The sequence below is a fragment of the Arctopsyche grandis genome, chromosome 6, assembly GCF_051622035.1.
Source record: "Arctopsyche grandis isolate Sample6627 chromosome 6, ASM5162203v2, whole genome shotgun sequence".
NCBI classification, from domain to species: domain Eukaryota; kingdom Metazoa; phylum Arthropoda; class Insecta; order Trichoptera; family Hydropsychidae; genus Arctopsyche; species Arctopsyche grandis.
Window position 1 is genome coordinate 2,372,199 of NC_135360.1, and position 24,115 is coordinate 2,396,313.

General features: G+C 34.7%; 3 protein-coding genes across 3 annotated transcripts in view; all 3 read right to left on the bottom strand.

The window, feature by feature from the left end:
* LOC143913579 (uncharacterized) overlaps window positions 1-24,115 on the bottom strand; it is a 346,453-nt gene that overhangs the window by 4,096 nt on the left and 318,242 nt on the right. The gene's annotated exons all lie outside the window — the stretch shown is intronic.
* On the bottom strand, window positions 1,101-7,990 carry LOC143913800 (uncharacterized). Its single transcript, XM_077433804.1, has 5 exons — window positions 7,602-7,990; window positions 7,304-7,522; window positions 5,604-7,193; window positions 2,341-2,373; window positions 1,101-1,367 (listed from the first exon to the last, which is right to left on the bottom strand). Exons 1-5 carry the CDS (start codon window positions 7,713-7,715, stop codon window positions 1,101-1,103), a joined length of 2,223 nt encoding a protein of 740 aa, XP_077289930.1. The 5' UTR covers window positions 7,716-7,990.
* LOC143913522 (uncharacterized) lies at window positions 16,743-22,302 on the bottom strand. Its single transcript, XM_077433369.1, has 3 exons — window positions 21,937-22,302; window positions 21,639-21,857; window positions 16,743-21,519 (listed from the first exon to the last, which is right to left on the bottom strand). The coding sequence occupies exons 1-3, from the start codon at window positions 22,048-22,050 to the stop codon at window positions 20,251-20,253; spliced, it is 1,602 nt and encodes a 533-aa protein (XP_077289495.1). The 5' UTR covers window positions 22,051-22,302; the 3' UTR covers window positions 16,743-20,250.

The window sequence follows — 24,115 nt, forward strand, 5'->3', positions numbered from 1 at the left end:
GATAGTGGAAAAACAACCGACTATTGAAAATAGAAGAAGGATTGTTGATACTGGTTTTAAATCTTATCTATAATATTATATTATATACCAAATGCATTGCTCCAATGCTAGCTCATTTTATTTTCGTTTATAAATACGAAAATTTGAACTCGAGATTTAAATAATGTGTATTAAATTTTAGGTCTTCTCTTTTTTTTTTCAATTGTCTTCAATTGTCTCATAAGCCGCTCAACGGATTGGGATGAATCGTAAAAGTTATGATATGTGTTGATAACATCGAGTTGCAAATGCAATCCAAATAGTTTAAATTTCCCTCCAAAAAAAAAAATCGATTTAAAAAACTATAAATATCGCCAACATTCTTGCATAAACGTAACGTGAAGAGAGGGGGGGGGAAGGAATACGATAATTAATATAGTATTTGGACTATTCGTCACTTTGCGATAGTCACAAAGACAATTATCGCCATGAAAATCGCAATACACAATATTTGGCACTCAAGTTCTCGCTAGTATGATAGTTATCGTTAGTATGATGGACTTTTCGGCTACCAGATGTTCCGTTATAGAGATTTTAGTGACTTTGTGACGAGTATTTTGTGATCAGTAATCACCGAACCAATTAATATGGGCAAAATACAGATATTTCATGATATATCCTTCGTACTTATGTTGAATCCCCAAATGAATATTATTATTTTTCCTAAGTCACTGGTTAATATTTTACACCCGGGAGCATTAGATATACATATTTTCATTTCAAATGACTTTAGTACTAATACTTTTATATTGTTTCGAAACAAATTACGATGTCCAGAGAATTGTACATTAGAATTAATATTCTTACTCCAGAGAATTTGTTGCGTACTGTAAATGTTTCAAGTAACTTCAAATCGGCTCGGTGATTATTGCCCACAAAGCGCTCGTCCAAAAGTTACTAAAATCTCTGTAAGGGAACAGTCGAAAAATCCATCACACTAACGATTACTATCATACTAACGAGAACTCGAGTGCCAAATATTCCATATTCGCGATTTTCATGGCAAAAGTTGTATTTTGGCGCCTCGGCTCCGGGGAAATCAAGCCGCAATGTTCTCAAATCTAGTCAGTGTGTTTATGCGTCAAGTTGGTAACGAATGTACCTAAATGTACTAAATATACCGAATGTTCTAAAATGGTGACCGGAAAGGTTGCTCGAAAGCGGTACCCGCACGGGAAAATTTGGCTATTGTCGCAACCCACTATGGACAATTCGCCACTGCGATCCGCCCAGAAACCGGTTTGAATTCTCGCCCGTCCCCACAAATTCTCGTACGCGCAGGTAGAAAATTTGACTGAAATACTATTGTCCCAAACGCCCATCCCCACCTATCGCCATATACACACCATTGAAAGTTCAACTGAAATACTTTTCGCACTCGCCGAAATTTTTCCCTAAGGCATACATATATGAACGCGTGAATTTTTGTTTGTTTTCTCGTCACTAGTTTGTGTGGTTTATTTTTATGGTAGTGTAGGCGGGGTAGCGATGTGTTGACCGTATCCCGGCCTAACGAAACACTGTTGTGCTAGTTTTATAAAGTTTTATTGTTTGCCTATGGTTGTACAAAGGTATGGTATTTGTGGGCAAAAGTATGTCGTTCAGCGGTCTCTGGATATGGTAGAGTGTCGCTGGCTCGGCATTCAGCTATGTTCAGAAGGTCTCTGGATGCGGCAGTGTGTTGCTGGCTCGTTGTTCGGCTATGTTCGGAAGGTCTCTGGATACGGCAGTGTGTTGCTGGCTCGTCCGGCTGGTTGATCTTCCAAGTCCGCGTAGTGTAGTGGTGGCTGGTCAGGAGCTGTATGTTGACTGGTCTGCTGCTGTGTGTCGACGCTTGCTGCTGTGGGTCGACTGGCGTTGTTTGGGTTGTACCTCCTTTTATAGTGTTTCTGGAATCGCCTGACCGATGGTGGTGGTTTGTTGATGCGTAAGAAAGGAATGCACTTTTGTCGAGGCGTAGAATTTTCTGGAACGATTGATGGAAGTGGTTGTTGATGCGTAAGCGCATGTGGTTGTTGATGCGTGAACGAGGAATGCACTTTTGTCGAGGCGTAGAATTTTCTGGAATGATTGGCGCCGTTCCGCTCGATGTGGTTTAATGGTGGCGGCGTGTTTCGACCGTTTTGGTTCCACTCGACTGGTAGGGGCGTTCCGCTTGAGTTTAATATAATGACTGCAGGTGTACGACGTCTGGTTTTCGGGAATGTAGTTTGTTGTTGCGGAATATTCTCGAATGTTTCGATGACGATGACGACGACGAGATTCCTACAGTAGGATACTATTATTAGTCATATTACTCACCCGTTGCACTTTATCGTTCTCGTTCTCGTTCTCCTCCATAAGTAGGTAAAATCCGTTACTCGAAAACAGTTATACCATTTTGTTTAGTGTTCAAAAAGCCCTTAGAGTTTAATGTCCAAATATTGCTTTTATACTTTTGCTAAAAATGTACATATTATTTGCGGGGGCCTCGGGCCTCCTTCGAAAGCCGGGCCCAGGTTATTTGTATACCCTTTCTCCCCTCCCCTCTTGTCGGCCCTGACTGTACATATGTACACTAGCGGATCCAGGAAATGGAGGAGGTGGGGGGCCATTTTGGAATTGATATTGGCCTAATTTAGGGTTGCCATATTTTCCCAATACCCCGTCGGGACATTTTGGTGGAGGAAAAATTTTTTCGTTTAATTTAATTAGATAACTGTTACACTGAGCAACAAAAAAAAATACCAGAGCGGAGACTAACCAATCTTTACTAAGTTTAACCCACTGAATTAGAATATGATAATAATTTTTGTTGGTTGGTGATCGTTTAAGAGATATGAGCGTTTAAAAAAATGCGCGGTTTTTACACTTTTTGGCTTTTGCGGTTTTTAACTCAAAATCTAGTATAGTTGTGCTCAAAGTGAGTATTAGAATCAATAGTCAGATTTTTTTTCTATTGATTGTGATTTTTTATTGTTTTAAAAAACTTATAATTAATTGTCTAGCAAATTTTAAAAGTCAAAAATATATTTTTTTTACGGATTTTTTCTCTGTGCTATTTTGCGTTTATTTGCTTGGTTTTCTATCCCAATATATTTTTTTTATCTAAACGTACTAACTCGAGCGGTCTCGCTTGCACAAACGCTAATAATGAAAATAAATTGCATATTTTTTAAATAACATGTAAGTAGTATGTTAAAACTTAAGATACATTTTTGTTCAAGTGATTGAAACTATCAAAAAATATCGATGAATAGTTTAATAATATATCCAATATAATTTTCATTTTAAAAAAGACCATTGATAATTAAATACAAATGTGTATAAAAATACCTAAAAATAAATATTAAGAGCTATTGGAATTTAATAAAAATACAACTTAAAAATTTAAATTTACGTTGTCGTGTTCTTTTAAAACGAATTTTAGAAAAAATATTTAACAAAAAGTTTAAGAGAGACATGATTACTAAAATTATAAAAAAATATATTTCCATGCTGTCATAAACATTTGATAACACTGTTCGACACGAAAAATGGTTCAGAGACGAGATATGACTTTTCTTATAGATCTATGCCCAGTAAAAACGAATCTGGTAATAAAAAATGTTGTTTGGGTGGAGTTTCAAAGATATGTGTATTTTAAATCGCGCGATTTTTCTATACCTTGGTGTTGTACGGTCGATGTCTCAAAATCTGGCAATTTCCTGTTCAAAATGAATATTGGAATCTATAGTCGGGTATTTTATCTTCGATTTGTAGTACTTTTCAGCTTTCAAATCTCTCTAAGTAGTCATCCAGTTCAAATCAAAAGTACGTATTTTAACATGGGATTTTTTCCCACTGTTTATACTACACTGTTAATATTGAGTTTTTTCTATTGAAACATGTTTATTGAGATAGTGTTCTGACCACACTATTTTTTGTTTTTCGTTTCCGGAACGAACGGTAACCCTACCTAAAGCTCCACTATGGCCGGAAAGAAGAAAACAAGATTTATCAAAAAATAGTAATAAAATGGAATGTCATAAATATGAAAAATTTAAATAATAATGACACAAAAAAAACAATAGCACTTTTATAATAACAAAATTTGAAAAATATGTATATTTTTTTTATTTATAGTTTTGAACCATTGAGGCATTACAGGAAGAACCTAATGCGCCACAATGACCTACATTTGATAAAGAAAAAACAAAGACGAAATAAGTAAAATACAAAGATAAAACAAGTAAAATATAAAATAAAAAGAAAAAAGCAAAAGCAGAAAAACATGATAAAATAAAATAAAAAAAAGTAACAAAAGAAAAATAATACATCAGAAATGAACAAAAGTGTAAAAATCAAAAATAAAATCCATAAATCCCATTCTTAGTTTCACATTGAACAAAATTAAAATAGTACATAAAAATGTACATATAGAGAAAGAAAAAAAAGTAAAATAAAACAAAATAATAATTAAAAAAATGTATGATATCTAGCGAGTAAATTAATTTGGATCGCAACAGATGTTATTTCAGACTGGGGGTTGTACGTCGCTGATGTACAAACATATGTACATATAATGTTTGGGACAAGTAGATAATAATAATCGTATAATATTACTATAAATTATGCTTAAGAGCCGTTGGACGCAAGATTCGATGACTTGATAAATAATGCTCATGGAGGAAAAGTCAATGTTGCACAGGTATGTAAGTTGAAGGAAATGAGAAGAGAACTTTCAAAGCAATTTCGCAAGGGATATTTGTATTATGGAAGCGTTCTTTAACATATATCGTAATTTTGTTCAAGTTTCATTTATTTTGGTAATTAAAGTCATTTTGTGATTCTCTATGTACATACCTTCAAACTGAATACAAAAATTTACAAATTTTAAGAAACATGAGGGGAACAAAATGACCTGTTTTGAGGTAAAACATTTCTATTTTAGTGTAGGTCTGCCATAATTGTCGATACCCCGCCTCCAAAATAAAAACTTTTTTTTTAATTTACATTCAATTTTATTTTAAAAAACTGCGCAACACAACGTGTCTGTACAAAATCTAAAATAAATTAATATAGATTAATGGGCGATTCAATTGAATAAAACCAAATAGAACCTTACATAAACATTTTATTTCATCTATTAATTACTTCGGTGACTTCATTATCATAAATTGAATACGTGATTCACTCATAAATTGAATCCGTCAACAATATGCCTGTTTCACTTAAATATACAATAGTTTTTTCAACATGTTTCCGTTCAGGTACTTAATGGAGAAGTATATCATTATTATTATTATATATATTATTACTAGTATACATATTATTCGGAAAATATTTTTTTATGCATAAATTTGAAATAGAAAGGGATAAATTACTCTCAGACAAAGACCTCAAAAACCGGGACGTATGGCAGCCCTATTTTAGTGGCTTTACTCTAGTATGAATACCCATATGTGCACTGAAATTTTCTCAGGGATGGTTTTTAACAAATGTCACATTTGTGTGGCTTTACCCCAGGATGGATATTGATATGTTCAATAAGATATCGTTTTGCAGTATGTTTTTGAACAAATGTAACATTAGTGTAGCTTTACCCGAGTATGAATTCTAATATGTTCAATAAGAGATCGTTTTGTAGTATATGTTTTTGAACAAATGTGACATTTGTGTGGTTTTACCCCGGTATGAGAATTAATATGTTCAATAAGAGAATATTTTTTAGTATATGTTTTCGAACAAATGTGACATCTGTGTGACTTTAACCCAGTATGAATACTCATATGTTTACTGAAATCAAATTTTCTAAGGAATGATTTTAAACAAATGTGACATTTGTGTGGCTTTACCCCACTATGAATCTTGGTATGTACAATAAGAGATCGTTTCAAAGAATAGGTTTTTGAACAAATGGTACATTTGTGTGGCTTTACCCCAGTATGACTACTAATATGTTCAATAAGAGATCGTTTTGTAGTATATGTTTTTGAACAAATGTCACATTTGAATAGATTTACCCCAGTATGAATTTTAGTATGTTCAATAAGAGATTGTTTTGTAGAATATGTTTTTGAACAAAATTCACATTTGAGTAGATTTACCCCAGTGTGAATATAAGTATGTTCAATAAGAGATCGTTTTGTAATATATGTTTTTAAACAAATGTCACATTTGTGTGACTTCACCCCAGTATGAATACCCATATGTGAATTGATATTGGATTTTCTAAGGAATGATTTTAAACAAATCTCACATTTATATGGCTTTACCCCAGTATGAATACTCATATGTTTACTGAAATCAAATTTTCTAAGGAATGATTTTAAACAAATGTGACATTTGTGTGGCTTTACCCCACTATGAATCTTGGTATGTACAATAAGAGATCGTTTCAAAGAATAGTTTTTTAAACAAATGGTACATTTGTGTGGCTTTACCCCAGTATGAATACTAATATGTTCAATAAGAGATCGTTTTGTAGTATATGTTTTTGAACAAATGTCACATTTGTATAGATTTACCCCAGTATGAATATTAAAATGTTCAATAAAAGATCGTTTTGTATTATATGTTTTCGAACAAATGTCACATTTGTGTAGATTTACCCCAGTATGAATTTTAGTATGTTCAATAAGAGATTGTTTTGTAGTATATGTTTTTAAACAAATCTCACATTTGTGTGGCCTTACCCCAGTATGTGTTCTCAGATGTTCACTGAGGTGAGATTTTCTAAGGAATGATTTTAAGCAAATATCACATTTGTGTGGCCTCACCCCAGTATGTATTCTCTTGTGTCTACGGAGGTGAGATTTCGAATTAAATGATTTTAGACAAATGTTACATTTGTTTGGCTTTAGCCCTTTATGTGTATTTATATGTTCATTAAGAGATTGTTTTGAAGTATATGTTTTTGAACAAATGTCACACTTATAAGGCTTTACCTCATTATGAATGTTCATATGTGCACTGAGCTGGGGTTTTGACGTGAATGTGTTTTTCTGTGTCACAAGATTGCGTTTATTAGAAAACGAGTTGTCTTGGAAATCTATTTTATGGTCCAATTCAGAATGTGTAGAGCAACTCTTATCTAAAGCTTTTCGTAATGGTAATTCTTCCGCTAGAATGTGTCTATTGGTATCCATTATTGCTGCCATATTGTCCCTCGAAGTAATTTTTCTTCCAGGGGTCTAAAATATAAACCAAACGATATACAACTTAACATTTTTACAGTGTGATTAGATGTCATTTTACATGTAAATTCTAATCGATCTAAGTCACTCGAATCCCATTTACTTACTTCGCCTTCGTCTGGTGAACGAGAAATGTTGAGTGGCAAATCTTCCCATATATAATCTTCCAGCCAAACTTCCTCCGGCTTGACTTTCAAATACCTGTCTAATTTCACCCTCGACGTTGTGTCGTTCTGAAAGCAAACGATTCGAAAGCTGTCGAGCGATTCCAAATTGTTGACACACGAGAGGCATATCATATCTGGCAGATGGTCCCCTTTCCGAATCTGCAAATGAGAAAGATGTTGAAGATTACGAGGACTAGCGAATTAACAATAACAATGGTTCAATTGTAAAGTAAATAACCGGCAGCTGACAGCAGGTCCAAATACGTTGCGCCAATCCCGGTCGATGAGGGTCATCATGGATGGAGACAAAGGACTCTGCTGGAGCAGAGCAGAGACAAAGTCTGCACTCCATTGCTACTTGGACAGCACAATTTTCAACAATAACTATAGAACGGAAGATTCTTTGACCCTAGATATTGATTGATTTTTTTCAAGAATCGCCTTTGCGAATCGTACACGATATAATAATTATATTATGGAAATAGCAGAAAATAATAGTTGGATAACGATTCTCCAGCACTCGCCTACCAGCTCCACGAACGCGTTATTTTATATTAGTGAACGAAATATGTTTATGCACTGCTGTCAGCTGTCAACATGCTTGACGCATATATATTTCTTTGTGATGGCAGCTCTGCTTACGAAACGCCGTTTGTGACCGTCCGAGAAATTTTGATCAGAATTTCCGATCATTTATCTTTTACAGATATTCGTCACTACCAATTAGAATGCGGATCAAAACGAATTTCAAATAAAATTAACTAGAGTGATATATCGATAGAATGATGTTTTCAGTTTATTATAATTAAACGGTAATTGGATTATTAGTCACATTGCGATGGTGACAAAGAAAATTTTTGCTATGAAATTCGTGAATGCGGAATAGTTGGCATTCGAGTTTTTGTTAGTATGATAGTTATCATTAGTTATTATTAGTTATAATTATTCCTAAAGCATGCGCGCTTTATGTGCTCATGCGTTGTTGTTTATTTTGTACTTGGTTATGTACAGTGTGGTTTTTTTTATTAAAACAGTGATGTGCGGTTGTTCTTGTGCGATATTCAGGAACAACCGTCTCGTTCTCCGACGAAAGGGTCTCTTAGACAGTATTCGCTGGGGGGGGGTGACCTCATGTTAAGGGCTTTAAGGGTCAAATTTCTTGACCATTAAAGCGGACTTAGTTATCATTAGTATAATGGACTTTTCGGCCGCCAGATGTTCCGTTATAGAGATTTTAGAGACTTTTGGGGGAGCGCTTTGTGACCAATGATCGCCTAACCATATTATTTTATTATTACATATATACCAGGAAGGCCTTACAGGAAAATCCCAATGCGCCTTCCTGGCCAATTACAAATACAAATGCAGCATTTTTTATTATAAGTCGTTGAATTGCGAGACACTGAAAAAACTCGCAAATTAACGAGACATCTATGAATTGTACATAAATTTTTATTGTACATCCATCAAATTTCAAATAGTGGTGACATAGTAGGTAGGAAGGATTTTTAGCCAATTTTTTTTCCGGGAACCGTTTCAACAATGAAATCAGAGAAAATTGGCAAACTCTGATAGGAAACGATCAACCTGGAGTCACAAATCCAGGTCTGACCAACAGCATACTCTGAAAAATTCATTTTCATTCAGGAATAGAACCCGGCACCTTCTTGACGGTAAGCAGAAGCTTAACGTCCGAGCTATGCTGCTGGCTATGCTGCTGGCTATAATATATATAAAAACGGACATGTATGTATGTATGTATGTGTATATATATATATATACAGTGGCGGACTGGCCATACAAGCGAACATGCCCGATGGCATGTGGGCCCCACTATCAGTTAGAAAATATGGGCCCTCAGTAAAAGTAAATAACTTTTTAACTATTTATAGTATATTGCAACTTTGGGACCTAAAGTTTGGGTATTTCAACAAAACAAATTTCTTACTATATACACAAACAACTAATACCTGCTTTAACAGCCCAAGGATCGGTTAACTTTTTTTATTAGGCTCGAATCGTGTAAGTTTCAAAATTTGCGTGGGCCCATTTCCAACGTCAATATTATGTATATACCAATACCTATGTAACAACTAACTACTGAAATATAAATGGGAATAAACAAATTTTCGTGAATAATATAAACAGAACTGCTTAAAGGAATTTTGATAAGACGATTAATCATCAAACAACGATTTAAATTTACTCCATACTTTCAAAATAACATTTGATTATACTTCGATGATATAGTAAGATTTAAATACACAATTTTAAACAGTTTCCGAATATAAAATCTATTCTTAATCTAGACACATCCATGTAAATAGAAATATACGATAGGGGCCCCCTCCCCAAAATCCCGATTTTCGATTAACATTAATTGAAAATATTATGCATTTTTTTCAGGGACGTAATTTGGGGGGGCCATAGGGGGGCACTTGCCCCCCTAAATTAAGGAACAGTGTGAATTTAGAAAATATTATGAATTTAATGATTAATGAGATACTATGGATCTATGAATGCTACGTTTATTTCTTATGTACATATGTTATTTTTGGGTAACTAATAAAATAATCGCTGTTATGTGCTTTGAAGAAAAACAAAACAAAAATTTATCTATTGTTATTACGTACTTACATATGTACATAGATAAAGTGAAAAGACAGTTGGTAGAAATTAAGTTAATTGATAGTTTTTTGATGACTCAGTTTGATGGTCGATTAATGTTGACCATGTGAAGATTTGTGGAAAAAAATTTTCGCTTGCGGCGCTTTTTTCTCTTTTTACATAATATTTTTTTATATTTTATAAGTCAATAAGGTAAAGGATATTTTCCATTTTTATTCTGATATAAAAAAGATTTTTTGAAAAAAAATTCAATTTGACCAATCTTTGCCTGCCCCCCCCCCAAGAAAAAGCTGAAATGACGTTCCTGATTGTTTTCTACCGAAAGTAAAAGCCGCTTTTATGCCGCATTCTATTTACCCAGGACAAGGGTTAAAACGAAATATCTGTACAATGAAATTTGTGGATCTATTTTGCTTTTGCCATTTTTCTTGTACCTGAATTTGTTTATTCCCATTTTTGAAAATTTCATTTATTTTTTTCCCTTGATTTTTAGCGTGGTGGAAAGAAGAAAATTTTGTTATATGGGGGGGGGGGGGGACAAATTTTTTTAACCCTGGGGGGGCCCCCTTTGACTCCTGGCATGCACTGATTTCAGTCCCAGTCCGCCACTGTATATATATATATATATATATATATATATATATATATATATATATATATATATATATATATATATATATATATATATATATATATATTTATTTATTTATTTATTTATTTATTTATTTTAAACAGACCATTGTGGCATAACAGGAATTCCTAAAGCGCCACAATGGTCAAAAAATATAACACAAAAAAGAAAAAAAACAAAATAACAATTAAACATAAACATAAATACATCCATACATACATAAAAAATAGCATTTATAATAACAGATAAAGTAAAAATATCAAATAAAATATAGCATAAGGAATGCCTTGCACCTACAGCCAGTTTCAATAAATATGTAAGAAACAACTACAAATACAAAACATCCCTGTAAGGCCCAAATGGAAGAGAGTTAATCAAAATTTCACTCATAAATCACAATCAATCATGAAAACAATGATGAGCGCAGACTACCAGATAAATGGGTTAGAGTAATTTCCGACAATTTACGCTCACTAAGATGGAAAATATCACATTCAGTCTCGGCAGCAACGATTTCATTAAGAAGTCGGATAGCTCTTGGAATAGGATATATATATATATACAGTGGCGGACTGGGACTGAAATCAGTGCATGCCAGGAGTCATAGGGGGCCCACCCAGGGTTAAAAAAATTTGTCCCCCCCCCTCCCCATATAACAATTTTTTTTCTTTACATCACGCTAAAAATCAAGGGAAAATTTCAAAAATGGGAATAAACAAATTTAGGTACAAGAAAAATGGCAAAAGCAAAATAGATTCATAAATTACATTGTATATTTCGTTTTAACCCTTGTCCTAGGTAAATATAATGCATCATAAAAGAATGCGGCATAAAAGCGGCTTTACTTTCGGTAGAAAACAATCAGGGACGTCATTTCAATTTTTTCTTGGGGGGGGGGGTTGGGTTGGGCAACTTTTTTATATCGGAATAAAAATGGAAAATATTCTTTGCATACACCTTATTGAGTTATAAAATATGAAAAAAATAAGCTTTTATTTTTTGAAAAAATAATTATAAAAAAATATTATGTAAAAAATGAAAAAAGCGCCGCGCGAAAATTTTTTTCACATGGTCAACAAAAATCGACCATCAAACTGAGTCACACTAAAAAACTATCAATTAACTTAATTTCTACCGACTGTCTTTTCACTTTATCTATGTACATAAGTACGTAATAACAATAGATAAAGTTTTGTGATCATGCGAAAATTCGAACTCAGAATCGATCACTGATCACGTTTACATAATATAGAAAAATGTGTGTGGCTCCTGTGTGTCTGAGTGTGTAAAATTTCGTGAACACCCGTTAACCGAAAGTGACAGTTTACTCCTGTTGGCAGTTTACCGGATTTTTCTTCCACTATTTTAATCGACCCTTTAAATATGTCTGCTCTTCACGATTTTATGTATAATTCCTTGTATCAATGTGATGAAAATATAATAAAATAATCATTAAATTTAATTAACCAGAAGTGGGATTTTTTCCTCTTAAAAGTTAAAAAAAAATTTAATTATTTATTTTATTTAAATAAAATTTAATTTTACCACACCCCTGAACGTATCAAGCTGAAAGTTTATATTTGTATTCTTTATGTACTAAATTTGATAAGGTTTTGGTCAGAAAGCAATTTTTTTAAATAACTAAAACTTGTTTTGGACCGAATTCGTTACACATGAAGTTTAAATCTATCTCATTCGTTGTTTTGTGAGAGAATGGACGTCTGCAAATAAAATAAAAATACGAGAAATAAAACCATTTGTGATTGAACCGATTCAGTAAAATATTAATTTAAAACTTTTCTTGAAAACAAAAAATATACGAACTTTCGGAAAAATAAACGTTACACATCTGTTTTTGAGATAAAATAAAGTAAAGGGGACCTTTCTATCGATTCGCTCCATAGGATGAACAAATTTTACCCAAGGCATACCACTTAAAAACCAAAATATACTTGCTTTGAAATAATAATAAGCACATAGTAGCGATTATTTTATTAGTTACCCAAAAGTAACATACATAAGAAATAAACGTAGCATTCATAGATCCATAGTATCTCATCAATCATTAAATTCATAATATTTTCTAAATTCACACTATTCCTTAATTTTGGGGGTCGAGTGCCCCCTATGCCCCCCCCCCCAATTACGTCCCTGAAAAAAATGCATAATATTTTTAATTAATGTTACTCGAAAATCGGGATTTTGGGGAGGGGGCCCCTATCCTATATTTCTATTTACATGGATGTGTCTAGATTAGGAATAGATTTTATATTCGGAAACTGTTGAAAATTGTGTATTTAAATCTTACTATATCGTCGAAGTATGTATAATCAAATGTTATTTTGAAAGTATGAAGTAAATTTAAATAGCTGGTTGATGATGAATCGTCCTATCAAAATTGTTTTAAGCAATTCAGTTTATATTATTCACGGAAATTTGTATATTACCATTTTTGTTTCAGTGGGTAGTTGTTACATAGGTATTGGTATATACGTTACACCGAATCCGTGAAATTGTCTATTACACGCATTCGGCAAGAGAATTGCCGAATGCGTGAAAAATGCAAGCACGTTGCCCAGTTCGCGGATTCTGCAAATTCTTTGCCGAATGCATGTATCCGGCAAGAATTTGTCTGCTCAAAGCGTGGAGTCGGCAGATAGACAGCAGCGCTCTGGTGTTGTTTTTTAGAACATGCCAGCGTGGACAAGTGTCAAAGTGACAGCTGAATAAGGATGTTTAATTTACGTATTATTATGTATAATATGACTACATACATATGTTTCGATCATCTCATATGACTTATACATAAATTAATGTTAGTTTTAAACATTTTGATCAATATTTTAACAGTCGGAATTTTATACCTTGTGAAGAAATCAGTATTATATTATAAATATTTAATTTCATTACACATTAAAAAATTTAACAATTCTTTCAACTTTTTTCCACCGTCACAGATAGAATTTGCTCAAATTTAAATTTGGCGTATTTCACAGGAGTTGTTACAGTGTAAAGAATTAATGATAAAAAGTAAAGGTCACTAGAAATTATGTACTATCAATTATGATTGAAATGCAAATAGCTTGTGGATATAAAGGGGAAAATAAAACCTAAAACAAAATTTCAGAACACTGCAATTGTACTGATTGTTATTGTGAAAATGATTGTTATTGTTAAAATGATTATTGAACAGTGTGAGAGGTCCACGGAGGAAGAATGTCATGTGGCCTTTTACAGTATCAGACCTTAACTATAGAGGACAAAAACTTGGTGGATTTCCAAAGTTTATCTATTTCTAATTCATTAACCAAATTTAGTTTTTTGAGGCCACTTCAAAAAGAGCGATAGAAGTGGCAAACGAGTTATTTAACATTAAACTTATCTTAACAGCCCCACAAATTTGACTACATACATTTAAAACATGTAGTTGATAATTACACAAAAATCCAATGGAACTGACCGTGTATTCATACACAGTCAGTCATTATATTCAAAAATTAGTATAATAATATCTAATATTCATATCACATAAATTTTTTGGCCTAAATACAAAACAAATTAACATATTCAAAGATAACTTAAAAATGTAGGGAAAATGACAACATGCTCATTTTATGAAACATAATATTTATATAACAAATTGGTTTGACCCAAAATTAAATAAATGATGAAATTACTTAAAAATCACTTCTGCCACCGTGACAGGCAGAATTGCAGACAAATTGACTGCGGTAACATGCACATCTTCCGGACTGGCATCCTTTAACACAGTGACACCTTTTATAACCCTGGCCAGTACCCACAGAATTGAGACTTACCAGTTTCCTGATGGAAGCCTCTACATTGGGCACATCACTAACTTTTAATTGTTTATATTGGGTTTTATGGAGGCTATTTCGCTCCAATTTTTGTTCAATTACTCCCCATTTCGTTCCCACTTTGCATCTCCCATTTTCTATCTCCATTACTACCCCAATTAAATTGGCGGGGTCTCCCCTGCCCTTATCAAATGGACTTACGCCAACCACAACGTTTTTTTAACCATTTTTCACAGGTGACAATATTTTGTTGGATCTAGCCAGCATCCAATCGGCTTGATGCAACAAATTTTCTTTGGTTACTTTTCTGTATTTTACCGCTGAATGTTCATCATCTTCTAGTTCAGTTTTGTCAAAATGAGGTAAAATATCATTCGAAGAATTTTCATTTTTTGCTTCTGGTATTGGGTCTTGAACTTCAATTGTGAAAGAATCATGTAAACGGTAATAAAACGTGTTTTCTAATGTGATTTTAATAGTGGAGATTTAAAATGGTGCAAATCACCTTTTTAACTATTGCCTTAGCCTAAAGCTCCACTATGGATGGAAACAAGTAAACAAGATTTATCAAGTAGTAATAAAATGGAATGCCATAAATATGAAATTTTAAAATAAAATGATAAAATATAAGAAAATTAAAATAATAATGACAAAAAAAAACAATAACACAATATTAAAATTTGAAAAATATATATTTCAATGTATGATATCCAGCGAGTAAGTCATTTTGGATCGCAACAGATGATATTTCAGGCCTTTTTTCATGTTTCCTTTAATAATTTTGGAAATTAAAGTCATTTCGTGATTCTCTATGTACATACCTTCAATCTGAATACAAAAATTTACAAATTATAAGAAACATAAGGGGATCAAAATGACCTGTTTTGATGTAAAACGTTTCTATTTTTTTTACTAACCTATTTTTTGTTTCACTTACGATTACAATTCAAGAAAAAGTTTGTTGTGGCTTTACTCTAGTACAGTGCTACTCAAACTATGGTCCGCGGAGAAAGACGCAATTTAAAAAAATAAAACAATTGCTTATGTCAGAACTATTTCAAAATATAGACTGGATAGCCAAGCTAGCTTATTTGACAGATATTTTTTTGCAGTTTGAATGACCTTAACTTATCCATGCAAGGAAGAATATCATCTTGTTTCACAATGGCAGACAATACAGATGGGTTGAAACGAAAACTAAAAACATGGAAGATTCGTGTTTCAAACGGAGTTTAATATGTCGTCTTTGCGCGATATAATCAGTTGTCATTTGACGAATTTATCAGAGCGATTCGATTTCTATTTTCCACCAGATGAAAAGGATGGATACGAAATCCATTTTTGCCATGGAATGATGATATATCACCTAATTTGGAAGATAAACTAATTGATCTGACTGCAAATCAAGAATTAAAAAAAATCTTTTGGATCAAATTAAAAGTAGAATTCGCATATATTTATGAACTTGCAGTGAAAACTCTTTTACCATTTGCATCAACTTACCTTTGCGAGACTGGTTTCTCAACCATGAGTATAATTAAAACAAAATATCGTAATAGTGTGGATATTTATGATCCATTGCGTGTGGCATTGTCTTCGATTAAACCACAACTGGAAAAGTTATCTAATAACAAACAAGCTCATATGTATGTCTCATTAGTTTTTTTTTTTTTTCATTTTTTATCTTTGTCTAAGTATATACATATTGTACTTCTTTGAATTCAATAAAATAAATTTTACTACTTAGATTTTATTTTATTTTTATTTGTTTACAAGTTTTCAATCATATACATATATAACCTTTTTATTTTAAAATATGATGCCTGTCCGTGAGAATTATTGAAAAATATATACTGGTCCGCACGCTGAAAAAGTTTGAGTAGCACTGCTCTAGTATGAATACCCATATGTGAACTAAGTTTTAATTTTCTAAAGAATGTTTTTGAACAAATGTCACTTGTGTAGCTTTACCCAGTGTTGTCACCCCAATTTTGGAACAACGGGTTTCAAAATTTTTTTTCAATAAAATTATTTTCAAAAAATAAATATATATATATATATATATATATATATATATATATATATATATATATATATATATATATATATATATACATTTATTACGTCCAAGGCACTATTATATGAAAGTTCATTGAATTTTCAAGATTTGCATAATTTTTGACAAAAATTATATGACTTTAGATTATCAACGGGTTTCCGGAAACCCATGGAAACCATTAGGGTGACACCACTGGCTTTACCCCAGGAGAAATAACCATATGTGAACAAAGGTTTTTTTTTTGTGAAGAATGATTTTGAATAAATGTCACATTTGTGTGACTTAACCTAGGGTTGTCTGACGCCCCAATTAATTGGAATTGTCACCAGTTTTAAGTCAAATGTCCCAGTTTATTAGCTTTTTCAACATTTCCCCATTCAGGTACTTCATGGAGAAGCGTATCAATATAAGATATTGTTACGTACGCCGTGGATTGAGCGAATTGTACTTAGACCAACGGATATCTGTTATCGGTTAACTAAATGCATGCACTTACTTCCAAAGATTATATCTGGACTCTAAGTGCATTTAGGCTAAACAATGACCGTTATTAGCTATTTCTCAGAATCGGTACGGGAAGTCCCAATGTCTTGGAAATACATATCCGAATACGTGACTATACAACAGGTAAACAGATTAGGCGTCCTGAGAGATCTACCCTTTATAAGGCGGTACGTAGGCGATATAATTCATTCTGGATTGAACACTAGCAATACGTGTAACTCCTTAATCATCAATAAATGCTGTGAAACGACTGTTGGCCTTTTACTTGGATCCTCCACCCACCCCGACGCAACACTGGTCGTCAGAAGTGGGATCCAAGATGGGCCGTGGAACAAAGTCACCAGCGAAGGAAGAGAAGCTACAGCGAAGCCATCCTCGGGAGCTGTAGGAGAGAGTTCGAGCCATGGAGACACGAAACAAAAAAATGCAGTTTTCACTGCAACACACAGAATCGGTCATCACATATTCGGTTGTTGAATTGCAGATATCACTGCAACTCGACTTTGACATTATCGGCGGTGGCCGCCAAGAATTCATCGGGATGACGGAAGGAGGTTACGAAACGGGAGGTTTCGTACAAGTGCTGCCGGGAGAGGACAACTTGAGGCGTTGTCAAGGGCAACATCGGAGAGCAGCATCCGGCAATTGCAGAGTCATCCAAAGGGCGACCGGGACGAGGGCAGTTCACCGGTCCACTTACGCCGCAAGTACCAAGAATTAGCGGCTGTTGGGGACGACGATCCACGGGAAAGCATCGTCGTCAGAAGAGGAGCGGAGATCGACTACAACTGAGAGATGTCGATTACAAGCCACTATTCCCTTCAACTGTTTGTTGACGGCAGATGTCAACAACCTGAAAAAAAAATCTAATTGGAAACTAGTCGAGTCTAATTGGAAGAGTCGGAAAGTTAACGGATTGAAATGGAATTCAATCGGAACCATGCAACGGCAGAGAGGCACATTTATCAGATTGGATAAATGTTGGTTGGTCAGTCGGCGGAGTCAATCAAGTCACTTTTGGGAGGATAGAGGCACCGCTTCAGAGGTAATGGCAACGGAAGCACGTTCTGGGTGGAACGTTGGTCTGCAGCAGGATGCTGGGCCACATGACAGGAAGACGGGGCCACCGTAACAAATTTGAACGTTGGGGAAACGAGCGACTTGGATCAACCACGTGAGGGCATTTGAAACCGAAGAAACGCCAGATCGCGACTTCAACGAGAGAGAGCGGAACAATTGATATACGTCAACATCGAAAAAAATCTAGTTGGAAACTAGTGGAAACACGAGTACCTAAAAAAATACATGGACAGTTGCAGCAGTGCTTAGATCATCTCGCAGATGTAACGGGAAAATACATCAGAAAGAAATGGATTTCAGTTGGGTCAATGGAACGGAAAAGAAGCACATTCAACAGAGTGGCAGACTGTTGGGTGCCAAGGTCAATGGAACGGAAAAGAAACACAACCAGCAGAGTGGCAGACTGAGGTGTGCACATTTTCCAGGGTCAAGGGAACGGAAAAGAAGCACCACCAACAGAGTGGCAGACTGAGGGGTGCACATTTTCCAGGGTCAACCGTCATTTTTGTGAGGATGGTGGCGATTCTTGTGGGACATGGCTTTGGAGCACGTTCTGGGTTGAACGTTGGTCTGCAGCAGGATGCTGGGCCACATGACATAGGAACACTGGGCCACCGTAGCAAATTTGGACGATGGTGACACGAGAGACATGGACCAAGTCACTTTTGTGAGGATGGGAGCGATTCTTGTGGGACATGGCTTTGGAGCACGTTCTGGGTTGAACGTTGGTCTGCAGCAGGATGCTGGGCCACATGACAGGAATACGGGGCTGCCATAGCAAATTTGGACTTTGGTGATACGAGCAACATGGACCAACCACGGGAGAAAATTTTGGACCGAAGAGCTAACAAATATTGATTTCCAAATGTAGAACATCGGATGACTAATTTTAGGGGATTAGAAATATAACTGTAATTGTTTCCATTGTAAAGGTGTCGTAAATTGAAGAGTAACGAAAGTTTACTGTAATTGTTTCCATTGTAAAGGTGACGTAAAGTGAAGTGTAATGAAAGGTTTATGTAATTGTTTCCATTGTAAAGGTGACGTAAATTGAAGTGTAACGAAAGTTTAATGTAACTGTTTCCATTGTAAAGGTGACGTAAATCGTAGTGTAATGAAATTTTAAATGTTTTGTTTCCATTGTAAAGGAGGCGTAAATTGAGGGGTAACGAAAGTTTAATGTAATTGTTTCCATTGTAAAGGTGACGTAAATTGAAGTATACCGGAAGTTTAATGTAATTGTTTCCATTGTAAAGATGACGTTAATCTAACTGTAACAGAATTTAAATTGTAAAGGTAACGTTAATGTAACGGTAATAGAATTTAAATGTCATTGTTTCCATTGTAACTGTAAAGATAACGATTGTAATTGTAAATGTAACTGTGACGGATATCGGAGATAAATGTAACTACTGTAGATTTATCAGTTATGATTTGTTGGTCAATCGGGACGATTTGACCTAAGAGGGAGGCAATGTTACGTACGCCGTGGATTGAGCGAATTGTACTTAGACCAACGGATATCTGTTATCGGTTAACTAAATGCATGCACTTACTTCCAAAGATTATATCTGGACTCTAAGTGCATTTAGGCTAAACAATGACCGTTATTAGCTATTTCTCAGAATCGGTACGGGAAGTCCCAATGTCTTGGAAATACATATCCGAATACGTGACTATACAACAGGTAAACAGATTAGGCGTCCTGAGAGATCTACCCTTTATAAGGCGGTACGTAGGCGATATAATTCATTCTGGATTGAACACTAGCAATACGTGTAACTCCTTAATCATCAATAAATGCTGTGAAACGACTGTTGGCCTTTTACTTGGATCCTCCACCCACCCCGACGCAACAATATTATACATTATATGTGCAAAATTATCGGAAAATATATTTTAATATGCGTTAATTTTAAATCGACCTGGACAAATGATTCTCGGACAGGGACATTGGGACAAAGACCTCAAAACCGAATGTCCTGGTGTACCGGGACGTATGGTAGCCCTATTTTAGTGGCTTTACTCTAGTATGAATACCTATATGTGCACTGAAATCAGACTGTCTAAGAAATGATTTTAAACAAATGTGACATTTGTGTGGCTTTACCCCACTATGAACCTTGGTATGGGCAATAAGACATCGTTTCTTACTAAATGTTTTTGATCAAATGTCACATTTGTGTGGCTTAACCCCAGTATGAATACTAATATGTTCAATAAGAGATCGTTTTGTATTATATGTTTTTGAACAAATATCGCATTTGTATAGCTTTACCCCAGTATGAATATTATTAGTATGTTTAATAAGAGATCCTTTAGCAGTAAATGATTTTAAACAAATGTGACATTTGTGTGGCTTTACCCCACTATGAACCTTGGTATGGGCAATAAGACATCGTTTCATACTAAATGTTTTTGAACAAATGTCACATTTGTGTGGCTTTACCCCAGTATGAATATTAATATGTTCAATAAGAGATCGTTTTGTAGTATATGTTTTTGAACAAATGTCACATTTGTATAGCTTTACCCCAGTATGAATATTAATATGTTCAATAAGAGATCGTTTTGTAGTATATGTTTTTGAACAAATGTCACATTTGTGTGGCTTCACCGCAGTATGAATACCCATATGTGCACTGAAATTGTTTTTTCTAAGGAATGATTTTAAGCAAATGTGACATTTGTGTGGCCTTACCCCAGTATGTATTCTCATGTGTCCACTTAGGTGAGATTTCGAATTAAATGATTTTAAGCAAATTTTACATTTATGTGGCTTTAGCCCATTATGAGTATTTATATGATCACTAAGAGATCGTTTTGTGCTATATGTTTTTGAACAAATGTCACATTTGTGTGACTTTACCACAGTATGAATATGCATATGTACACTAAGTTGTGATTTTCTAAAGAATGTTTTTGAACAAATGTCACATTTGTTTGGCTTTACCCCACTATGAACATTGATATGTGTAATAAGAGATCCTTTTGTAGTATATGTTTTTGAACAAATTTCACATTTGTGCGGCTTTACCCCAGTATGAATACTAATATGTTCAATAAGAGATCGTTTCATAGTAAATGATTTTAAACAAATGTTACATTTGTGTGGCTTTATTCCACTATGGGTATTTATATGTTCATTAAGAGATTGTTTTGTAGTATATGTTTTTGAACAAATGTCACACTTATAAGGCTTTACCCCATTATGAATTTTCATGTGTGTACTGAGCTGGGGTTTTGACGTGAATGAGTTTTTCTGTGTCACAAGATTGTGTTTATTAGTAAACGAGTTTTCTTGGAAATCTATTTTATGGCCCAATTCAGAATGTGTAGAGCATATCGTATCTAAAGCTTTTCGTAATGGAATGTGTCTATCGGTATCCATTATTGCTGCCATATTGTCTCTTGAAGTAATTTTTCTTCCAGGGGTCTAAAAGATAAACCGAAAGATATACAACTTAACATGTGTAACATTTTTACAGTGTGATTAGATGTCATTTTAAATGGAAATTCTAATCGATCTAAATCACTCGAATCCCATTTACTTACTTCACCATTGTCTGGAGAATGAGAAATATTGAGTGGCAAATCTTCCCATATTAAATCTTCCAGCCAAACTTCCTCCGACTTGACTTTCAAATACTTGTCTAATTTCACCCTCGACGTTGTGTCGTTCTGAAAACAAGCGTTTCGAAAGCTATTGAGCAATTCCAAATTGTTGACACACGAGAGGCATATCATATTTGGCAGATGGTCCCCTTTCCGAATCTGCAAAGCAGAAAGATGTTGAAGATAACGAGAACTAGTGAATTAACATTAGCAATGGTTTAAATGTAACGGAACTAACCGGCAGCCGACAGCAGGTCCGAATACGTTGTGCCAATCCCGGTAGATGAGGGTCGTCATGAATGGAGACAAAGGACTCTGCTGGAGCAGAGCAGAGACATAGTCTGCACTCCATTGCTACTTGGACAGCACAATTTTCAACAATAACTATAGAACGGGAAATTCTTTGACCCTCGATATTGATTGATTTTTTTCAAAAATCGTACACGATATAATAATTATATTAAGAAAATAGCATTTCTGCTATTCGACAAAAGTTCGATAATGATTCTCCAGCACTCGCTTACGAGTTCCGCGAACGGGTAATTTTATATTAGTGAACGAAATATGTTTAGGCACAACTGTCAGCTGTCAACAAGTTTGACGCATACATTTCTTTATAATGGCTAAGGTTGCCAACCGTCCCGGTTTGGCCGGGATTGTCCCGGAATTGGAATCACTGTCCCGTATCCAGGATGAATGCTAAATTGTCCCGGAAATTTTGAGGAAACTATTACATTTATTTTTATTGAAATTGACATCTTGTACATAAATCCGTTGAACGTCCTTCCATCGTACATACAGTCCCAGGACAGAATATTACGCTACCTCATTGAACCGCGTTCGCGCCCATTTGTAAAGGTTATAAATAATTCACAATAAGATCTTTTGGGCTAGTTTTTTTTGTAAGCTCATCCTTATTTGCTACTCTATTCACCAACATAAAATAATACAACATTATCGTTCAAAATGTCTTCAAAAATAAACGTGAAATGAGAGAAATGAGTTTGCTCCTGAATTACGTAAAGCATATACAAGCGTTTCTGCGAAGATTTTTTATTATTTCGTTAACACCGTGATTTTTTCTTTTGTTGCAGATTTACTATATTTTTAGGGTAAGTTAGTGATTAATTTGTAAAAAAAATACTTTCATTTATGTTTTAAATTACTTGTGAGTCTTAAATAGATTATTTTAGATTAGTCGAAAAGCATATCTTTTTAAAGAGAGAAATGCAAGCATTATAGCATTAATAAAAACTAGAATGTTTTATAAACATAAAATCGCGACAATACAGGATGTAAGTTATACGGCTGTTTGCAAAATAAGGAAACATCTGGAACAAATTGGCGATTCCACTTGTTAACAGATGTTAGACAAGCAAAATGATGACAAGATATGGGCAGAGCATGTCAAAAAGCATGAAAAATCGGTTGAGCTTATGAAAATTGTGTCTTTCATTATATCCATCCCTGCAGTAATGCTTACCCAGAAAGAGTATTCTATGTAGTGTAGAAATATGGTAAGACTTGTACAATTCCGAATCGAAGTCGATGATCTCATTTATTTCCCCATCGAAATCGAGCTGTGCAATTGCATCATCGCTTCCTGTACGAACATGTAAAGTCAACCTTGGCCGAAAAACCTTCGTTCAAACTAGGGCAAAGACACTGTGGCGGCTCGTTATATGACATCGTCGAGTTCGGTCACCTTCCTGCGAGTTGGGACCAACTCGGCCGTGTTCAGAGTTGCCACCTCACACCGTCTTCGGCTGCCATAATAAAAACGGTTCGGTGATTACTGGTCACAAATTACTCGTCACAAAGTCACTAAATCTCTATAACGGAACATCTGGCAGCCGAAAAGTCCATCTTACTAACGATAACTATCATAGTAACGAGAACTTGAGTGCCAAATATTGTGTATTCGCGATTTTCATGGCAAAAATTGTCTTTGTGACCACCCCAATGTGACGAATAGTCCAATTACCAATAAAAACACGTGCATCAACATGCCAGTCGTCTCAATCGTTTCATCCCCTATACCACCATCGACTCATTCCAGATACGCAATCACGAGTACACCTGAGAGCATGATCTCACAACAGGTTTTTGTACGTTATTTTAATAATTCCATGAGCGTAATGTCGCATGAGTGATTTGTCACATGAGCGAGTTGTAGCGTGAGTGATTTGTCGCGTGAGTGAAATGTCGTGCGTATAACGCCGTAGAGTGAAATTTCCGTGATTTGTCTTGACACCTTCACAACATGGCTACGCACCAACCATAATTTAAGGCACAGCTACTTAAAGGATAACCTCGAGCCCGTAGGAATCTTCCAGAACATGATCTCGAATGAGGCCACCCACCTCCTCAACAAATACAGGAGTAAAGATTATTTTAGATTCTCTGAAAGCGATTTA

Bases quoted from the DNA above. Each gene is read 5' to 3' on its own strand.
- LOC143913800 (XM_077433804.1), bottom strand. From the start codon at position 7,715: ATGGAGTGCAGACTTTGTCTCTGCTCTGCTCCAGCAGAGTCCTTTGTC. The intron at 7,523-7,601 runs GTTATTTACTTT...TCTCATTTGCAG, and splicing joins GGACCTGCTGTCAGCTGCCG to ATTCGGAAAGGGGACCATCT. The intron at 2,374-5,603 runs GTAAAGCTACAC...CTACTTATGGAG, and splicing joins ATATTAGAATTCATACTCGG to GAGAACGAGAACGAGAACGA.
- LOC143913522 (XM_077433369.1), bottom strand. From the start codon at position 22,050: ATGGAGTGCAGACTATGTCTCTGCTCTGCTCCAGCAGAGTCCTTTGTC. The intron at 21,858-21,936 runs GTTAGTTCCGTT...TCTGCTTTGCAG, and splicing joins GGACCTGCTGTCGGCTGCCG to ATTCGGAAAGGGGACCATCT. The intron at 21,520-21,638 runs GTAAGTAAATGG...TTTATCTTTTAG, and splicing joins ATTCTCCAGACAATGGTGAA to ACCCCTGGAAGAAAAATTAC.